The sequence below is a fragment of the Hakea prostrata genome, chromosome 6, assembly GCF_041222555.1.
Source record: "Hakea prostrata isolate BN-2017 chromosome 6, UWA_Hpros_2, whole genome shotgun sequence".
Taxonomy (NCBI): Eukaryota; Viridiplantae; Streptophyta; class Magnoliopsida; order Proteales; family Proteaceae; genus Hakea; species Hakea prostrata.
In genome coordinates, this window is record NC_142605.1 from 37,349,258 (window position 1) to 37,368,537 (window position 19,280).

The window sequence follows — 19,280 nt, forward strand, 5'->3', positions numbered from 1 at the left end:
CTAATATAGCTCAGATTTGGTGGTGGTGTTCAGGAACAAGACGGAAATTTTTGAGGAAATTTTACGAGAAAAGTATAATACAAAGAGGTTTTACGAGAATAATACTATTTTGACTATCATTCAGGAATCATCTCCAGGCGGATTTGTTGGCTTCTTGATCCTGTTCCATGTAAAAAAAAAAAAACCTTAAATCGGTACCATCTGATTTAAAAATAAAAAATAAAAAAACTTAAATCGGTACTGATCTGAGAACCTGTGAGAGTCGGAAAAAATTATCCAGAAAGGGATTTAAATCGGTTTGCGGATCTGGGAATCGCAGATGAGCGGTAGGAAAAAATTGCATGCCATGGAAGGATAGTGCGATATTTGAGACTCACCCGGTTGGCGGGATTGTGGGTTCAATCGCCGATGTATCCGGAACCCCAGGTCCCTAATATAAAAAGCGCCTTTGTTACAAAAAAAAATCATTGATTCACCGATTCAAAGCGGCAATCCAGCTAGCTACGCGGCCTGTCCCCATGCGACCTAAAATGCTTAAAGAATAAACGTTGGCGGGACTTGAATTGTCAGTCATTGTACTGATCTTGAAAATACCCTAGAAAGCTCGCCAGCTTCCACGAGTGCTACTTTCCAAGTCCGAAAAATGAAGCCTGGTAGCATGTTGGTTCTATCTCTGGTTCGAGAACTACTGATGATCCTAAGGTTAGAGACATAAACACTGGATTCTCGATAAAATATTTTGTGAATTTAAAATAATTTCCCCCTTTTCCATGACAAGTTGTTTAATTTCTCTAATGAGTGCAGGCATCAGATTCCTGTTTCGCAAATTGTTAAAATCGTACTTAATCTTAGGGATTACAAAAGGGAAAAATGTTGAAGACAGAAATCTTTTTAACACGCATTTGTAACCGTTATTCTGTTTGTAATGACAGCTTACGGGTTTGGAGTTTGCAGTTGGTTGTGATGGATATGATCTTCTACTTGGGAGGTTCTAATTTTTTGATTGTCTGATGTTCTGCAGATATCCGGCATTGCCAGTTTGTTCATTGCATCTGTGTCTTAACAAAGTAGGTCGGATAAGATAGCAACAGCCAGAAAGAATCTTATCGCTAAAGATTCCATGGAGAGCATTTGATTTAGTGATTGTTCCTGTATTATTAGGTGAATATGTGCTGCTGTTTGGGATGTTACATTTTGATATTGTCTTTTGTCTTAAGGTCCCCGATACTATTCTCTTGCACTATTAACTTATTGATTTTCAATGTAATGTTAGTAGAATTTCAGGCAAATTCATCTTTGAAAACATCATCTAATTACTGGAATGACTTTTATCTGCTGTCTTGTGATGCAGATATCCTGTTGTTACAGACTCCTCAGAATTTCAATACGTTTATTTTGGAGTGATTATTCCAAAATGGGTGCTTATAATCGAAAGTCTAAAAATCAACCTTCGATTAAAACTAGGTGGACTAAACTTGAGGTTGCACCCTTTGAGGCTGTTGATTTTGGTCCGGAAGAAAAAGTCTCTTCACATCCTGATTCTCATGATCAAAGAACCAAGCAAGTTGAATCCAAGCCTTCTGTGATTTGGAATACAGCTCAGTTTGTTTCGGCAGTTGGCCAGTTATGGGGTTGTGCTACTTGCCCTATTTCTGTTTCCCATTCTAAAGGAGATGTGAAGCACAATAATGCTGTTTGTTGGAAAGAAAATAAACTTCGTTGCCAAGGTGGGGATGGATATGATAAAACCTCTATTTCTGGTGATACCAAATACTTCTGTATTGATCCAACCTCTGGTAGCTTGTCCTCGCTTGTAACTAATTCAAGCTTTGAGTTTCTGACTGTGAGCCACAAGATTTCAATGTTTGAACTCTGCAGTGGTCGTCGCAGCCATTCTTTCTGGAAATATCTACAGGTTGATAACTCCAACATGCCCGAAGAGTCATGGAAGGAGATGGGTTTTGCAAGTCTAAGAAGCTCACATGCTTTGGGACATATATATGGCTGGATGAGTGAAAAACCTTTGCATAGACTAAAATTTCCTTTGCATGTCACTCAAGTCAAGAACCAAAAACCAGACGAAGGATTCACTTCTAGAGTTGTCACTGTTCCTACTGATGATTCATGGATGGAAAGAACAGATCTCATTTCCAATTTAACCCAATTTGATGATTCTCCTCCAGTTGAAATAGTAAAGTCAATTGAAGATGAAAAGTCGTCTTATACCTCTCTTTCTACTGAATATTCGCTTGGTGCTGGTTCAAGTTCGGAGGCAAATGGTGATATTTCAAGGACTTCAAGCTCCAGTCTTTACTCAGACTACTATATTGGTTCATGTGCGTTGGGCAATTCCACATTTGAAGAGTGCCATTATGAAACAGATATTAATGATGATGTGCTTGAGAACGGGAAAAGGCAACTCAAGGATCTAGTTTTTGAGTCTGAACCTATGAGAAAACTTTCCTCATCAGTGCAAGAGAAACCTGTTTCTGCCATTGCAAACCAAAAACATGCTTTTGCAGGAGCATTGGCTGGGACAGTTGTTAGCCTTTGTCTGCATCCTGTTGATACTATAAAAACTATCATTCAGTCTTGTGGCACAGATCAGAAATCTCTCTCTAATGTTGTTCGATCTGTTATATCTGAAAGAGGTAAACTGTCTTTTTACAGCTACTATTATTTAGACCTTCATGTGATGAAACATGGTGGCAGTCCTTGGAGATTGATTGAAGCATTTGTATATTTATGGTTCTGAAACAATTTTGTATTGATTCTTTTTAATTGGTAAAGACTCTATTCAGGCGTAACTGGACTCTATCGTGGCATTGCAAGCAATGTTGCTTCTTCAGCACCAATTTCTGCAGTCTATACCTTCACATATGAATCAGTTAAAGGATCACTACTTCCCATCTTGCCCAAGGTGTTCTTTTCCTTTTGATTTTCTGCTGTGTGCGGCTTATTTGCTTTTGTATAGCAAGTTTAAGCCCTGCTTAAATTTGGGACATCTTTTGCTTTTTCATGAAGGAGTATTACTCTTTGGCACATTGCGTGGCTGGTGGTTGTGCCAGTGTGGCAACTTCATTTATTTTTACTCCTAGTGAGCGCATAAAGCAGCAGATGCAAGTTGGTTCACACTACCAGAACTGCTGGTATGCCTTCAGTCTTTTTTTTCTTCTCTCTCTAGGAAAACATTCATGCATGTAAAATTGCTCATGATTGGCTGAGTTGATGGTATTCGGAACCTGAAATCTTTTCAACTGGTCCAGTTACTGAACTGTTGAGGACTCCCTGTTCTGATCTGTGCTAGTTTTCCCAGTAAAAGATTGACAGAACAGGAAATCGGTTGAATGATAGGCTGGAAACTCTGGTTTACACAGTGAGAGATAAGAAAGCAGTTAGCTCACATCCTTCTCTTTTGGAGGGGATAAGCTGTTGGATACTAAATCATAAACTCCTTTATAATATAAAGATTAGAGCAAGTTACATATGCACCTCCTGTTACATGTTAAGAAGCCCATTTATGAGTTATCTGCATCACATTTCCTTCTGTAATCATCCACATTTTGTTTCTTCCTTTAGATTTCTCAATGGGAACTTGAATGCATATTCCATTTGATATGCCTTTAAGTGGAAGTGTTAATATGGTATTTTCCTCTAAATCATTGTGCCCTTTAATGCAAAGGGACATAACTCTTTTGGGCCAGCAGCGCCACTATTTGATGAAATTATACATTGTGTTTGTAAAAAAAGTGCCACTTCATTCAGAGACTCCGAAACAAAATTGTCTTTTCAGGGATGCCGTTGTTCAGATTCTTAGAAGTGGTGGTTTGCGGTCATTATATGCTGGGTGGTTTGCGGTTCTTTGTAGGAACATTCCGCACTCAATCATCAAGGTATGACTAATTCACAAATTTGAATTGTCTTTTGTGCAGAATTCCATCCTCCTTGTTAAATCAACAGATCTCTGTCCCAACTTCAAAATTCCTAATGAAATGGTTGTATGGTATTATTTATTTTAGAAATCCATGTTTTTCCTCGAGGATTGGATTCATTTCCAGCTTAATTTGATACTTTTTACTCTTTATTTTAATGTTGGTTTATTATTTTCCCATGAAAATCTGGAATGCTTTATTTTTTCTTTGCTTGCAGTTCTACACCTATGAGAAACTGAAGGCATCAATGCTGTCGTCAACAAAACCTAATACTCATCCGGATGCATTGCAAACAGTTTGCTCTTCTTACCTGCCCTCGGCATTCTTTCACATCTCTTTTTATTGGGGGGTTTGGAGGGGGTGGGGTTGTTCTGTATTCTAGGCTGCTAGCTTAATCATTAGTGTTTGCTTATTTAGTATAACTTCTAAATATCATTAAGGCCCCAACTATATGTTATTTACTATTTTTTATAATTTGGGCAGCAACCATATGCTGTCTATTAAGGTTAGCTCATTCTTTCATATTTGCACATATTATCTGTTGATGACGTTCATTCCTTCTTGGCAGCTAGTTTGTGGTGGACTGGCTGGATCAACTGCAGCATTATTCACCACTCCTTTTGATGTTGTGAAAACTAGACTGCAGACACAGGTATCCCCTTCATATTTTTGTCGATTTGAGCTGTTCGTTCTGCAAATATGCCCACTTTATTTATTGTCTTCCCCCTCAAATAATCATTGAAAGCCTTCAAGTAGTCATCGTTTGAGTTTGTATTTTTGGCTACCCTGCTTTGATTAATTCTATGCTTCCTCTCTGTAGTTGCTTTAGGGTTTAAATAAATTCCTAGGATAGTTGCACACTTTGTTTTTTGAGTTAGGTTGCCCGTGAATATCAAACTGGTAGATGTGAAATTTAAGTTCCACATTATGACACTAGGCATCATCCATTAGTAAAATTAGGATGTGGAAATTAGAACTTAATGAGCTTTAGTCATACTTGGTTTCTGACTTTTCATAATGAAAATTTATATTATCTGCCATTGTTCCCATTAAATTGCAATTCCAGTGAGCTTAGCAGATTTCACATAGAATTTGTGAGTTGAGTCCAAAATATTAAAGAAATCCTAAGGTTTCTAGATGCAATGGAATGTCAGTGGTATCTTGGTATCTGTTATCACTTAAGGATTGATATCCATTTTGTGTAATATATTGAGAATTTTGAGACTTGATACTGCCACCTTAACCACTTTCTGTTTGAATAAGATGTGATCCTGGGTCCATTAGCCTCAAAGTAGGGTAGCTACTGGTCCATCTGAATAATCATCAACTCAATCGATGAGGTAGTGGTAATCTTGTAAGTTTTGGTATGGTTCAAGACTAGTAAACCAGAAACAGGCACATAGAAGCTGAAGGAAAGGGCAAAATTGGAATTCAGGATAAGGTGTGATAAATATAAACAAGTGCGAAAGAAGGGGCTCTGTGTAGATAAGAGACTTTGGACTTCGGTGGAAATATAAACTGAAGGTTGTCTTCAACCCCTTGATGGCAATAAACTGGCAGTAGAACCAGAAAATATTTTGGTCAGGAAAACCTTCCTATACAATCACTGGTTGAAATCCTCACTCAAAAACTATCATGAATCCAATCAATTGACACCCAAAACAATGAGGGTGAAAAGAAAATCGGATGTTTGAACTTGTTTTGGGCAAACCACTTCAGGCCAGGTTCTATTGATTTGGATACCAGTCACAAACTGTATTTGGCACAAGCACCCTGGCAAGAATAGACTCAAATCAAGAGCTTAGTGCAAAAACACAGCAAAATCGTTAAGATTGTAAGAGCAGTTGTAAAGTTGTGAATAAATTACTGCACTTACTTGGATGTCCAACACTTCAACCATTTAGGAAAGGAAGACAAGCAAATGAGCAAAATTTATAAGCGCAAAAAATAAACTAGAGTGATGCAGCACAACCAGAAGTTACTGTTCACACTACGGTAACGTAAAAAGTTACCTAGGGGAAAATTCTGAATATTTGGCAGGACCCAAGTCCAGCTTGCAATGAGATAAAATAGAAGATGCTGTTCTCCTTTGGAGTTTTAGAGATAATGAAGGATTTTGTTAATTATTTATTGACATAATTATGCAAGTAAAATTGGATAGGTTACATAGGAACAAATTTAGTTAATTTAAATTGTTAAGAGTCCTAGTTTTATTGAAATAAGTTTCTATTGTTATTATTTAAATCCTTGTATTCAACTTGAAATAAAAAATGAAGAGATGAATTATTAAATTTTGTTTGAATGTTTGCAGCCCCTCCTCTCTTCTCTTCTCCTCTTCCTTTTATGAGTGTTCTTCTCCCTCTTCCCTTACTTCAAGTCTGATTCTTCTCAGGTTTCCCCTTTTTCCCTTTATCTTCTTCATCCTTCTTTCTTCTCTATTCTGTACCCCATACAGAGTGTCATCTTCTACTTTGGCTCTCCAATAATCTGCACAAAACAAGCTTAGGAAGTTTCATTAATGTCCATTTCTAGTACTCAAATCAATTGAACTAGGGGGAAGTAAATTTTGATTCTTAACCTACTAAAGAACAACCAAGTTCAGTCCCCCTAAACCAGTGATTTATTTTAACTAAGTTTGATCGAGTGGAAGGGATGGAAAAGCTCAGAAACCAGATTTGAAGTTCTGGTTATGACTTCTAGATCTCAATGCAAAACTGTGCAGCCAGTTGTTCCTATTGCAGGGATGAGTGGATGATTCCTTGAAATTTCAAGCTGATGTGACAGGTATAAGTAGAGAACACTGTCAACAATCAGGGGCTGCAAGTATCTCCCAGAAACTTGGGTTATCATAAGGAAAAAAATCACAGAAAACAAAGAATGGAATAAATAGATAAGAATAACAAAGGCAGAAATTTGGGAAAAGAGCACACCTGAAAGAAGTGCTGGTGTTGATTTATGCTGAGTGAAGAGAGTAAGATAGACCTGTATACTCACAGCTTCTGACTTTCATTAGGCCAGCGTGAAAGGTTGAAAGAGAGATGTGCCTAAGGCGGCATGCAAGCAAACTTTGCACGCTAAGAGAAGAGGAGAGATGTTCGCAATTACCTACCAGACCACCCGCTATTAGAATATTATAATTAGAGTAAGGGGGCCCGTCACTGAAACTTCAATTGATTTTCAAAATCCAACTCTCTATTCTTGTGTATATGCTGTTTTGTAGAACTCAACAAAAGGTCCTAATCCTGTGATCCTATCCAAAACCTGAAAGCAGGGCTTGACTAACTCTATTATAACCTAAAACAAAAGAATATTTCAAATATAATTGGACACCTACCTTCCTATGACTCCATTGACATGAATTAGAATTTTAAAAAAATCCTTACTCATTCCTAGTGTAATTGCGTCAAACTTGGAATTTCAATCTAATCCAGCCCTATAAACTGTAATGCCAAATTCGTCATCATTACTGTGTTTCAATTGAGGACTGCAGACTGGTTACTGGAAAACTGTAGAGGCTAGGTCAATGATGTCGTAACCTACTGGATGATGATAGAAACTTATGAAAGGCCACAAGAAACAATGTGCAGTAGAATTGGCCAGTTGACTGACAGAAGGTAGGCATTCAGGTTTTAACCAAGGAGTGCAGCTGGTGATAGAATTAGGCTGTGTGTGGTAACGTTCAAAAGAAAAAAAGTTTCTGGAATTTTTCAGTGTTTCGGGAACAGAAACAGGCCAAATTGTGTACAGGTGTCCTGATTTGTTTTCCTCTTTTCTTTTTTCTTTTTTGATGAACCTGCATTTTAGCACACTTTTGAGCATCTTTGGTGTTTCTACAATGAAAAAATATTTTTTCTTAAAACGAGGTGACACAAGATCTAAACTTAAGTCATAAAGTGCAGAAGGTTCATTTGCATATAAAGCATAAGATAACCCAAAAGAGAGTTTGAGTTTCTTTTGTTGCTACAGAAATGGGTTTTTCCTCCCCCCTTCTTCTTCCCTCTTTTTATTATTATTATTATTATTATTATTATTATTATTATTATTATTTTTTTTCTTCCTGGGTCCCCATACAGGGAAACGCGAACAAAACGCCCCCCAGAATGGGAAGTCGATTTGTTACCTACTAGCCAGCGACTAACACGGTGGATAAATTTGATACTTCAATTAAGGGTACGGCTCCAGGTAGGAATAACTCATGGCTGGATGGTGAAATATGAGGGATTTTTAGATTTAGAAAGTAAGACCAAATAGTAACTCACAATGGTAGTCAGTGTTCAGCCACTGGATGAGGTTAAAGTTTATGCTAAATGAAAATGCCGAGATGGATAACACTCAAAATCTGGACTGATACTGGTGTTGCAATCTTAACAGTTACTACAGCCTGAAGAAATCTACAGAGAAATTCACACTCCATTGATTGGAAAGAAGATATACAGATCAGGAAGTTTCGACTTAGAAGAAATATGTCAGAAAATTAAATAAGACAAAGCAGAACAAGAGAGGAGGTAAAAAAATGTGAAGATATCTCACCTATCCTCAGAGGGCATCTCACGAAACTCTCAGCCACTGGATCACACAGCAAACCAGCATAAAGCCATCCTTTTTTATTGACTCAAACCATGTCATTTTTAACCATTCTATTTATTGAATAACAAATCAACCACGAAAGATTGAAAACTTCAAAAATAGAAACTACCATTATTCTAATGCCTCATCTAGAAACATTACAAATTAGCAACAGTGTGGTGCATGAGATTCCTGTCACTACGGGGTCCTAGTAGTGTCAATATACAGTGTTACTCATTATTTTCTTTGAGAGGCTATTTCTAGGCTTGAACTCATGACCCCTTCCTTAGTCACAACATAACAACCTTAACTGTTATTCCAAAACCCACCTAATCATAAAAGGAGCTTTTTCTTTTTTCATTAGCAACACAGAGAGGGCTTAGGGGGTGGAGGGGCTGGGGTTTCTTCCAAACTCAAGAGAGGTATTGAATGAGAGTGGGATTCTCTGGCAGTCAGATTTGAGGAGCCAAGAATAAACACCGAGTTGATATGCAGTTAACCTAGCAAGGATAAGTGGGTGCCAGAGATGCTTAACTGGGAGAGTCCCAAGGGAGAAATTGGTTAAAAGGAGAAGAGACTGATTGGCTAGCAAGTGGTAAAGTATGGGAAAATGACATCCTTAGTAGTACAGGTGTAATATTTCAAACTCTTTTTTATTGATCTCATTTTTGACCTTGTTGTTTGAAGGTGATTCTTCTATTTCTACACCCTAGACCATTTCTGCATTCTGAGTTATAGAGACATCATTGAAGTTAATATACTGTTCTCCTTGGGTTCTAGTTGAAAATTAAGATTCTTGATCGAAAAGGTTCATTTTACAAAATTGCCTTGTGTCTACTTCCCATATCTTATTGATTAGACATATGCTGAATTGGGTGGTTTTATGTTTTATATTTCTGGTTGGTTGCACAGATCCCTGGATCTCTAAGACAATATGATGGTGTCTTTGATGCCCTTCAGCAGATAGCGAAGCATGAGGGGCTGGGAGGTCTCTACAGGTATTGGGGCTTTATCGTTTTATGCAGTGTTCTCATAGTAGCATAAAGGTTTCACCACTGTGGACTGGTCGTTTGTTCTCCTCTGGTTTATGAGTTCTGAACTCTGAACTAATGATGTGACCACTAGAAAATGAGGGGCTCTTAGAATGTGACAGTCGTGAAGCAGGGAATCTAGCAGTAGTATCATGTAACTGTTCTTTATATAATTAAAGCATTAGTTTCATGTAACTGTTCTTTATAGTAATTATTCAACCCCTACCATAGTTTTTGAAAATATATGACATGGGCCAACTCTCTCTTGGTTAAACAAATCAGGAGACGGTCTTGAGTCGCCACAAACTCTGGCAGCAGAACAGATCTTATAAGCATGCTCTCATTAGTTTTAAATGATTCTGTTTTGTGTGGAGTTCATGAATATTCGAGGAAGGGAGGGTTCTTCAGCCTAGCTCTGTAGCTCTAGCTTGGTTAGGGGCTCACTAATTCTCGACTTATGTTTGTGAACCTATTATTTTGATTAATGTTTGTTATTATGTTCGTATCAGGGGACTTACTCCAAGATTGGTTATGTATATCTCTCAAGGAGCACTCTTCTTTGCATCATATGAATTTTTTAAAAGAATATTTGCTTTGGAGGTACAGCAACTAAACAGTGTCCAGAGTAAACAAACTTCCGATGTTGACCTAAAACCATCTCAACCGTCATCGTTGTCATCGTCATCACTGGGGAGAATGCAGATTTCATGATGCACCTAGAGTTGTCTAGAGATGTCATCTTTTTCAAGGATGGGCTTCAATAAATCAGAGGATTTGTGTTGACTTAGAAAAAAGTGTTGCTGTGGAGCCATTGGTTCAGGTTGATTCTGCAATTCTCAAATATGAGTTGCTGAGGCATGTTCTAACGTCCTGCACGATTGGGTTGGTTTCCGAGTTGATATTTACAATTTTTGTAGCAAATCGAGAACGTAATTCATTATTTGCCTAAAAAGGCAACGGCTGCCATTTTTGTGTAATTCTGTGCGTTCATTCGCCATTGTCTTTAACATTCTTTTGATGCATTCCCTGGTCTTGTTCAAGCTTTTCTGCCGAGACAAAATAAAATTCCCTTGTATTTGGAATAGACATTTGTATCAATTATCTGGTTATACCAAATATTTTGGTTCTAGCAGTTATTTTTGGGGACCTTTTTCAATTCAATTTACATGACCTTTATTTTAGTTATTCTTGGTAAGAATATGGTGGAACATTACATCCATCCCTTCACATGAGATGTTGCTCTTGTCATAGTGCTCCATGGTGGTTCATTTGAGATCCTCCTACGAAAGCTTCTTGTTTCGTTAAATGCTTCTGAACTTGTTTTCACCGATTGATTCTCAGAAACTGATTGATTTCACATGTTAAAGATATTGCTTGACGGGTCAAGTAATCTAGGTTTTACGTTAATAATAATAATAATAGTAAGGAACCTCGCCTTTGGTTTAAGAAAATGTAAAGAATCTTATATTTTTGTGACACTGGTCTAGAGACAATGAAGCTGTTGATGAAACCAATTGCGGATGTTTGTTCTCATTGATCTTTTCAAGCAAAAACTAGTGATGCTGAGGATATTTCTAAAACTAGAGTTGCCATAACATTTTTCAGATTACAAACGTTATACGGTCTCCATAATTTTTCTCTTTAGGTCAGTTTCTGCATTATCTGTTCATCCACCATCATGGAATGATGTTGAAATTTCAAAATTTGACATGCACCTGTATTTTCTAAACAGCATCTATATGACAAAAAAATCTATCATGATCTGAATTGATCAATTTAGAACACAATTTGTCCAATTCAAGTACTATGCTTTTGGTAATTGAAACAAAGAGTAGCTAAAACCACAATCATTAATGAGAGAAAGGTCTAGATCATACAAATCAAGGATGTAAAAGATGTTCAATTCTTACCCAAAAAAAGAAACAACAACAACAACAACAACAACAATAAGCCTTGTCCCAACTAAATGGGGTCGGCTACATGGATTCTTGCCCTCCAATCAGTTCTGTTCGAGGCCATGCTAGATACAAGGCCTAAGCTATACATATCTTTTCTTACCACTTCTCCTAAGGTTATCTTAGGTCTACCCCTAGCTCTTCTAGTTCCTTCAATATGGATTATATCACTTCTCCGTACAGGAGCATTTATAGGTCTCCGTTGAACGTGGCCGTGCCACCTCAAACGACTTTCTCTAAGCTTATCACTTATGGGAGCAACTCCTAGCCCAACTCTAATATGATCGTTTCTTATCTTATCCATCCTAGTTTTGCCACTCATCCATCTTAGCATCCTCATTTCTGCTACACTGAGTTTATCCATATGATTCTTTTTATCAGCCCAACACTCTACACCGTACATCATAGCTGGTCGAACAACGGTCCTATAAAATTTTCCTTTAAGCTTTAATGGAATACGCCGATCACATAAGACCCCGGACGCACCTCTCCACTTCATCCACCCTATTTTAATTCTTTGGGAAACCTCATCTTCCAAATCAACTTACTCAGTATCGATTGTCCAATCTGTTAACATCTTTACCAGTGAAGAGATTGGCTCCATCTAAGGCAGAATAACCTCATATCTAGTTTATGAAATAATCTGACCAGGTAAGTATAACAATAATCCAGTTTTAACGGAAATAGCACCTGAAGTGGAAGGTTAAGCAACATACAGTAGTCAGTGGTTATCTCTCACCAATAGAAATTTGGCAACCTAAAAGAACATCATTGCCTCATATTGACCAACTCTTCTAACTGCCTTTTAAAAAATATCTAATTATCATGGACTCATTAATTAGATACGCAAAATAGATCCACAAGCGAGTCAGTAGATGTTATCAAGCAAAACACAGAAAGAGAGCAGCGCAGTAGAAGACTTGCCAAAGCACAAATATCAGCTCCATACAACATCAGGTCATCAAATCACAAAAGCAGAGGACAGTAATTGATATATAACAGGAAATCTGTATTCCTTTTAGAAACTATATTTCTTAGTTCATCTCTCCATATTCATAATTGCTTCAACTAGATTGTATTTGATATCACTAAAACTCACATACAGCAGTACGCAATGGCTAGCTAACATAGAATAAATAAATAAATTCGACTTCACTTCACTAAGTGCTGCATTCAAACCACGGTAAAAATTTGACAGAATTCTGACAAAGATTATGGCATGGAGTCACATGTATGATGAGTATCATAGCTATTGGTAATGTATCCAAATTAAATGCTCCCCATAACCTGCACTGGGATGTTTAATCTCAATCCCACATCCCTGCAATTACACATCTTAGTTGTCAATTTACAGAGTCATCCACATTGAGTTTCAATCTTACATTTAGTGTTTTCTTTTATTCACCCACAAATTCCTGATCTACAGCAATACTGAGCTAATGAATCAACAAGTCTGAACTAATTTAAGTTAATCATACAACTCTTGATAGTTTTTTTTTCTCATAAATTCAATTTCTGGATAAATTTCATCCAGTTGCATGGATAATATTTTGAGTTGACTATAAGTATTATACAAAGAGAATATGTGGAGGGGGGGGGGTTTGGGGAATTGATCGCCTAGAAGTTTTCAAAACATTTTCTGAGATATTAAAGTTTACTTCTTATTTCATCCTTCACATTTTTCACCAGTGAAGGGTTTGAGTGACAAGATGATGGAACTTCAAGAATGTAACAATCATCTGTTTGGGTTTTAGCCATTTATCATCAAATTGTGATGCCTAATGACACCAAGAAAGTGCAGGTTTTCTAATCTGAAATAACAAATACGCTCAATCTAATGTCTCAAATGACCAGGAACCCATCAATCAAGAAATGTAATGAATGACAACATGGATATGCATCATGGAGGTATGAACTTAAAGAAATTTGAAAGTAAAAATCAGTTCTCCACAGCTCAAAGTCAAACATGATTTCACTGAACCAGCCACCAATTCTAGATTACTCTATGATCTTGTAACAATGTATTTCCCCTAGACAACAAGTACATATGATATACATCAGAGAAAAGGATACACACAGCAGAAACTTCACAAGTAAATAAATAAAGCTGATAGAATAGATCATTAGCAAAATGAAACAATGGTAAGACAGACTAGTTCATGGGTATCTTTTAATCCTGCAGCATAACAGAGAAACATTCAACTCTTCATTTTCCAAGACTGCACAACACCTCTTCGCATGCGTCTATTTGTGTAAGCAAGATGCAAAAGCTAGAAAAAGAAAAGTAACTCTACAAGTCAGCCTTTTTTCGTCACCTTAATCTATCGGATAATTCTTTTGGTATATGAATGATAATTACATTATGGTACATGCTGAAGAAAAGCTTGTTAGTAATGCAACAAGAAGCAACTTGAAATTGATGACAAAAGGTTAGTCAGGTTGCCTTCTCCATTTAGAAGAATGATGCATGGCTCAACCAAGTAAGTTGTTAGCCACCAAAGCATTAATGCAAAGGGAAAACTACATATTGAACTATAACTAGAGAAGGGAGAAGAACAGAGAGAACTATTTTACTTTTTCCCTGGACCTTAACAAAGACCATCCTCTCTTATTCAACAATGTCCAACTAACTCGCCAAATTCTGTTTACAACAAACTAACTAAACGCTACATACTCTTGTCATTCTGCTTACAACAACTAACTCAGTTAAACCAATTCTGTTATTATGTTATAGTAGCCCCTTAAGGCACGAAGTCTATTCATCTGCATATCCCTACCTCTCAAGGGCAGGTCAACAGCCACATCCATAATCACATCTGAAGTACAATCATTTATCATCTTCAAATCAGTACAGTGAAGACTCTTAAAATTAAGTAAACTTGGTCATCTTGCCCGTTTCCCTTTAAAAACGGGATGTATGGTTCCATTGAATGTATCATCTAGTTTATCAAACATAGAGATGCACTCATTCATCCTCTTCAAAATGATGGGCATGGTAGAAACATTGCTAGAAATCTTGAGCTCTAGCAATCGTATTTTCTTCCTTATCTCAGGATCCTCTTCTGCCACTAATGCACCTTTAGATGACTCAATATGTTCTCCTGCATCTGTATGGTTCAGATATGGTCAACAGCTTGAAGATATATCACAGAAAGAAAAAAAGGACTTTTCTTGGGGGTAATCATCAGAAATAATAAGTTAACAAAGGAAAAGAATGCATGAAAGTGAAATATAGAAAACAATTTTGTCTCAGGAAGAACCCTATGTAATTAGGTGCAGTGGCCATGGGCTATTTGGAAACAGGAATTCTATGTGGTTTGTTTTTGTATGCATCATTGCACGTTGTACGGACATGTTTTCAATTCAAACTTACCACCAAGGTTCTGTGCAAGGCTCAGAAGTTCCAGAGGATCCATGGGACACCTAAGTTGCCGAAGCCACTAAATTGTGCATGAGTCAGGAAGTAAAACCGTTGTACTAGCACCGATAAAATAACTGAACTACTCATCACTCCGCTATTAGGAAGGAACTTTTACAACTTTAAAGAAAACTAGAGAAGTACTGATGAGTATAAGAACAATCTTATTCAACAATAACTAGGTTATATTGATATACTAGTAAATATTCACAAATGACTGTTTAAGATGAATACATTTGACTAGGCGAAAACGGAGCGTCAGCAATGGATAAGTAGATACATTGATAGAGCTTATTGGAAATATAAATCTGTTTAAGAGCAGCTCATAGAAGAAATTCAGAATTACGTTAGAAAAAAAAATGTGAAACCCTAGAAATGCACCTGAAACACGATCCGCAGCGACTCCAAGCAGAGTCGTGGTGTCGAAATTTGGAATAATTGGTCTTTGAGCAGCAAGGACTGAAGTAACGGTTTTCTTGAACTGGTCCGGAAGCGTTGTTCGGTGATGGAGGATTCTTTGAGCCATTTGCTTCACTTCAACCTCCAGCTTCTCTAATTCTTCGAGTTCTCTGTCTTCGTCTTTATCTTCCGGGTCTCGTGTTTCAAGTTTCCGAGACTCATCCCCCATTGTTCTAGTTCGTAATCTCAGTAGAGTGCAGATTTAGGTCAGGCACATCTTCTTCGCGGCTTTTTTTTAAGTTAAATTCTTCAACTGTGGCTTTCGTCTCTCAAACGAGAGCAGTTCTGCGGTCGCATCAACAAATGCGACATTTATCTTTGGAAGGAACAACGAATCAGAGCAATTTTTTGACTTCTTTCTCAGAAAAAGAAAAGGAAAATAGTTCGCACTTCGCAGCAAAACCGAAAGTTTCAAAAAACTATTTTAAATGTCTGAGCCCGGGTTCGAACCGGGGACCTCTAGTGTGTGAGACTAGTGTGATGACCAACTACACCACCCAGACAACGTGTTATTGAGTCCTAGACCAAAATATATAATAATTTATTTCCTCTCTTGGATCTTCTTCCCCCATCTTGCCAAAACTTCAGGCATAACGAAGCTGGACGGACTTTTATCTGGATTCCTGAATTTGCATTTAGATTTATTAAGGATTCTGTTTGGTTAGATGAGTCAAAAAAATTTAAATCTATAAAGTCATAATTCATAAAATTAACTTCTTGTTAATCTAAATTTATGAAAATTTCATTATGAAAAATTATTTAGTCGATGTGATTTTGTGAATGAACAAATGTTTAGTACTTTTACAATAGGGATGAAATCCACAAATTCACGTTTTTAGTATAAAAAATTGAATCTCTAGATTTCATGAATACAAAGATTTTCACAATCAAAGTCATAAATCTTGCATTTATGAATCTAGAGATTTCAAATCGAGTGGGTGCGAATCCAGGACCTCCGTGAGACTGCGGGTATTTAACCACTTCATTAACCCATCATTGGCACGCCGCACGCGAGCAAGGTTTCGCATTGAGTTGGTTATCCCTTCCCACAGTTTTGCAAGTTCTTTTCTCAGTCATGAGAGGACAAGACAGGTCCCAGAGTTGATGGCACCTGCACTCATATAGTGGGAGGAAAATTCTTCTGGGTTCGGGTTCGTTCTTCTTCATCGAGCTCTGCACCGCACCTTACTTGGCATTTTGGATTCTTGAGCTGTTCTTTAGGTCTGCCATGGAACTACATTTTCTTCTAATCAGAAAATTTTATGTGTTACTGCTTCCATGGTCTTTCAACAGTGCCATGAAGAAATTGCCACTGATTCTACGGAATAGACGGGAATAACTGAAATGCGTTGAAGGAATCAAGTCACGAGTAAAATTAGAAATGGAACAGAAAATGCTCCAACTTCTGCAGAACTGTAAGTCTATCAGGGAATTGAAACAAACCCATGTCCTTGTAATCACCTATGGTCTTCAAGAAAGCAATTTTATTCTATTGAAGCTTATAAGTCGATCTTCCTCATTCCGTCACGTGGATTATGCCGCTAAAATCTTCGAAAGCGCACATTCACCGAATGTTTTCGTTTTCAATACGATGATTGAGTGCTTCATCGAGAGAGCCCGTCGAAAAGATGCATTCTGCACTTATAACCTGATGAAGGCGGCATTTTCTCCCAACACTTTCACCTTCACAATCCTCCTCAAGTCCTGTAAATCGTCCAAAGATCTCGAAGATGGTATGGAATTGCATACTGAAATACTGAAATTGGGATATGGGTCAAATGTTTTTGTCGGGAATGCCCTCCTGGACTTCTACACGAAGACTAGCACTAATATCGATTTAGCGCAGCGTGTGTTTGAGGAATTGCCTGATAGAGATGTGGTTACATGTAATTCTATGATTGGTGCATACTTGACTCATGGAGGTACAGAATTGGCCATCAAATTTTTTGGTTCAATGCCTCACAGGAACATCGTGTCTTGGAATTCTATTGTCTCCGGACTTTCCAAGGCAGGTGACATGCAGTCAGCCCAGTTGATCTTTGAACAAATGCCAATAAAAAATGAGGTTTCATGGAATGCCATGATTAGTGGATACGTTAGACAGGGTGATTTGAAAACTGCACAATCTATTTTTGATGAAATGTCAGAGAAGACAGTGGTTTCTTGGACAGCCATGATTTCAGGTTATGCCAAGGCCAAGGATCTAACATCTGCAAAGAGTCTTTTCAACTTGATGCCCATCAAAAGTGTTGTCTCGTGGAATGCAATGATTGCAGGTTACATTGATAACAATCTATTTGATCAAGCTTTGACTGTTTTTAATGATATGTTGATCAATGGTAAATGTGTGCCAAATGAGACAACTTTAATCAGCATCCTCTCTGCTTGCTCCCACATAGGGGCTCATGAACAGGGGAAATGGATTGATTCATACGTTAAGAAAAACAAGATTGGAATTATCAATTCCATTAGGAAATGCTCTTATAGACATGTTTGCAAAGTGTGGGGATGTGGAAAATGCTGAGGCTGTTTTTCATAGGATGCCCAAGAAATGTGTGATCACGTGGACATCAATGGTTTCAGGCCTAGCCATCAATGGGCAATGTAGAGAAGCATTAGCCCTCTTCAGTATAATGCACAGAGAAGGAACACAACCAGACGATGTTATCTTCATTGCTGTCCTCACTGCTTGTACCCATGGAGGTCTAGTTGAAGAAGGTAAAAAGGTCTTTGATGAGATGATTCACGGGTATAACATCAAACCTAGAATTGAGCATTATGGTTGTATGGTTGATCTTTTTAGTCGAGCAGGCAGTTTAGATGAAGCAGTTAGGTTTGTCATGAGCATGCCTTTGGAGCCGAATGCTGTTATATGGGCCACTTTGCTTAGTTCTTCGAAGACTCTTGGAAATGAAGAGGTAGCAGATTTTGTGACCAGAAGGATCTTGGAGCTGGAACCTTCAAATCCTGGATATCTAACACTCATTTCAAATTTGAACGCCTCAAACGAACACTGGGAAGGTGTTCTGAGTGTTAGGACAGCAATGAGACAGGAAGGGATAGAGAAAGTTCCTGGTTGTAGCTCAATACAGATTGGGGACACGGTTCATGAATTCCTGGCAAAGGATTCAAGGCACAGGCACCAGAAGGAGATATATGGAGCTCTGTATGGATTAATTAAACACATAAAAATGGCATTTGGTGTGAATTCAGAATGTAATTATGGGTTCTCAGAACAAGAATTGTGAAATCAGTTGTCCCAGGAATCTGGAACGAACTGTGACATTTTCCTTTTCCTGCTTCCTGAAGACACTTGCTAGAGCATTTACTCTTATAAACAAAATCATAACTTGAAACACAGACGTTATAGAGCTAACTAAAAGTAAAACGGGCATCTTCGGCGATGGTACATGGGAGGGTTGTAGTTATTTCAAGCCAACCACACTCCAGATGTTTTTCCCTTGTAATCACCTCTTACAGGTGTTTGGTTTAACGGTTGTGCCAACCATATCATGTGGAGATTGGCATTTCTACTTATGAGTTTATGATGATATCATGAAAAAACTAGACTACACAGTCGGTTCCTACTTAAGGAGTGGGCGTGGGTATGAGCGTGGAAGTTATGTAGGTAAGCATAATTATAAATGTTAGGTTTGCAGTAATGTTAACACTGATGGATTGAAGAGGGTAGTGGGTTATTGCGTATTGATGACTTCATGCAATAATAGCAGAAGAGAAAGTAGAGAACTTTTCCATTTTGAAATGCAAGGGACTTAGTCTTGGTTAAGAGCATTTCTTTCTTACACGATATGTATGACAATTTTGGTGCATTAGTGCATTACTAATATTTATGAATGCATCAAATGCTCGGACACAAAAAATGTTAAAAGTTCCATGTCTAGTTCCAAAAATGTGTAAT

At 37.7% G+C, this 19,280-nt stretch overlaps 2 protein-coding genes, 1 non-coding gene and 1 pseudogene across 3 annotated transcripts; 2 read left to right on the forward strand and 2 right to left on the reverse strand.

Annotated features, from left to right (window-relative positions):
- Positions 1-467: 467 nt before the first annotated feature.
- LOC149013849 (Mitochondrial substrate carrier family protein) lies at positions 468-11,073 on the forward strand. Its single transcript, XM_089158783.1, has 10 exons — positions 468-702; positions 1,022-1,161; positions 1,352-2,651; positions 2,802-2,920; positions 3,025-3,149; positions 3,794-3,893; positions 4,150-4,227; positions 4,501-4,584; positions 9,411-9,496; positions 10,039-11,073. The coding sequence occupies exons 3-10, from the start codon at positions 1,415-1,417 to the stop codon at positions 10,238-10,240; spliced, it is 2,031 nt and encodes a 676-aa protein (XP_089014909.1). The 5' UTR covers positions 468-702; positions 1,022-1,161; positions 1,352-1,414; the 3' UTR covers positions 10,241-11,073.
- A 3,179-nt stretch (positions 11,074-14,252) lies between these two features.
- LOC149013850 (uncharacterized) lies at positions 14,253-15,679 on the reverse strand. The gene is made up of 2 exons (XM_089159184.1): positions 15,284-15,679; positions 14,253-14,591 (listed from the first exon to the last, which is right to left on the reverse strand). Exons 1-2 carry the CDS (start codon positions 15,528-15,530, stop codon positions 14,368-14,370), a joined length of 471 nt encoding a protein of 156 aa, XP_089015310.1. The 5' UTR covers positions 15,531-15,679; the 3' UTR covers positions 14,253-14,367.
- A 111-nt stretch (positions 15,680-15,790) lies between these two features.
- TRNAV-CAC (transfer RNA valine (anticodon CAC)) lies at positions 15,791-15,864 on the reverse strand. The gene has a single exon. It is a non-coding gene; the product is annotated as a tRNA-Val (tRNA).
- Positions 15,865-16,377: 513 nt separating this feature from the next.
- LOC149013852 (putative pentatricopeptide repeat-containing protein At5g59200, chloroplastic) lies at positions 16,378-18,715 on the forward strand (annotated as a pseudogene).
- Positions 18,716-19,280: the final 565 nt, after the last annotated feature.

Coding starts and splice junctions, on each gene's coding strand:
- LOC149013849 (XM_089158783.1), top strand. CDS start 1,415: ATGGGTGCTTATAATCGAAAGTCTAAAAATCAACCTTCGATTAAAACT. Junction 2,921..3,024: donor TACTTCCCATCTTGCCCAAG/GTGTTCTTTTCC, acceptor TTTTTCATGAAG/GAGTATTACTCTTTGGCACA. Junction 9,497..10,038: donor GGGCTGGGAGGTCTCTACAG/GTATTGGGGCTT, acceptor TGTTCGTATCAG/GGGACTTACTCCAAGATTGG.
- LOC149013850 (XM_089159184.1), bottom strand. CDS start 15,530: ATGGGGGATGAGTCTCGGAAACTTGAAACACGAGACCCGGAAGATAAA. Junction 14,592..15,283: donor CGCTGCGGATCGTGTTTCAG/GTGCATTTCTAG, acceptor TGAACCATACAG/ATGCAGGAGAACATATTGAG.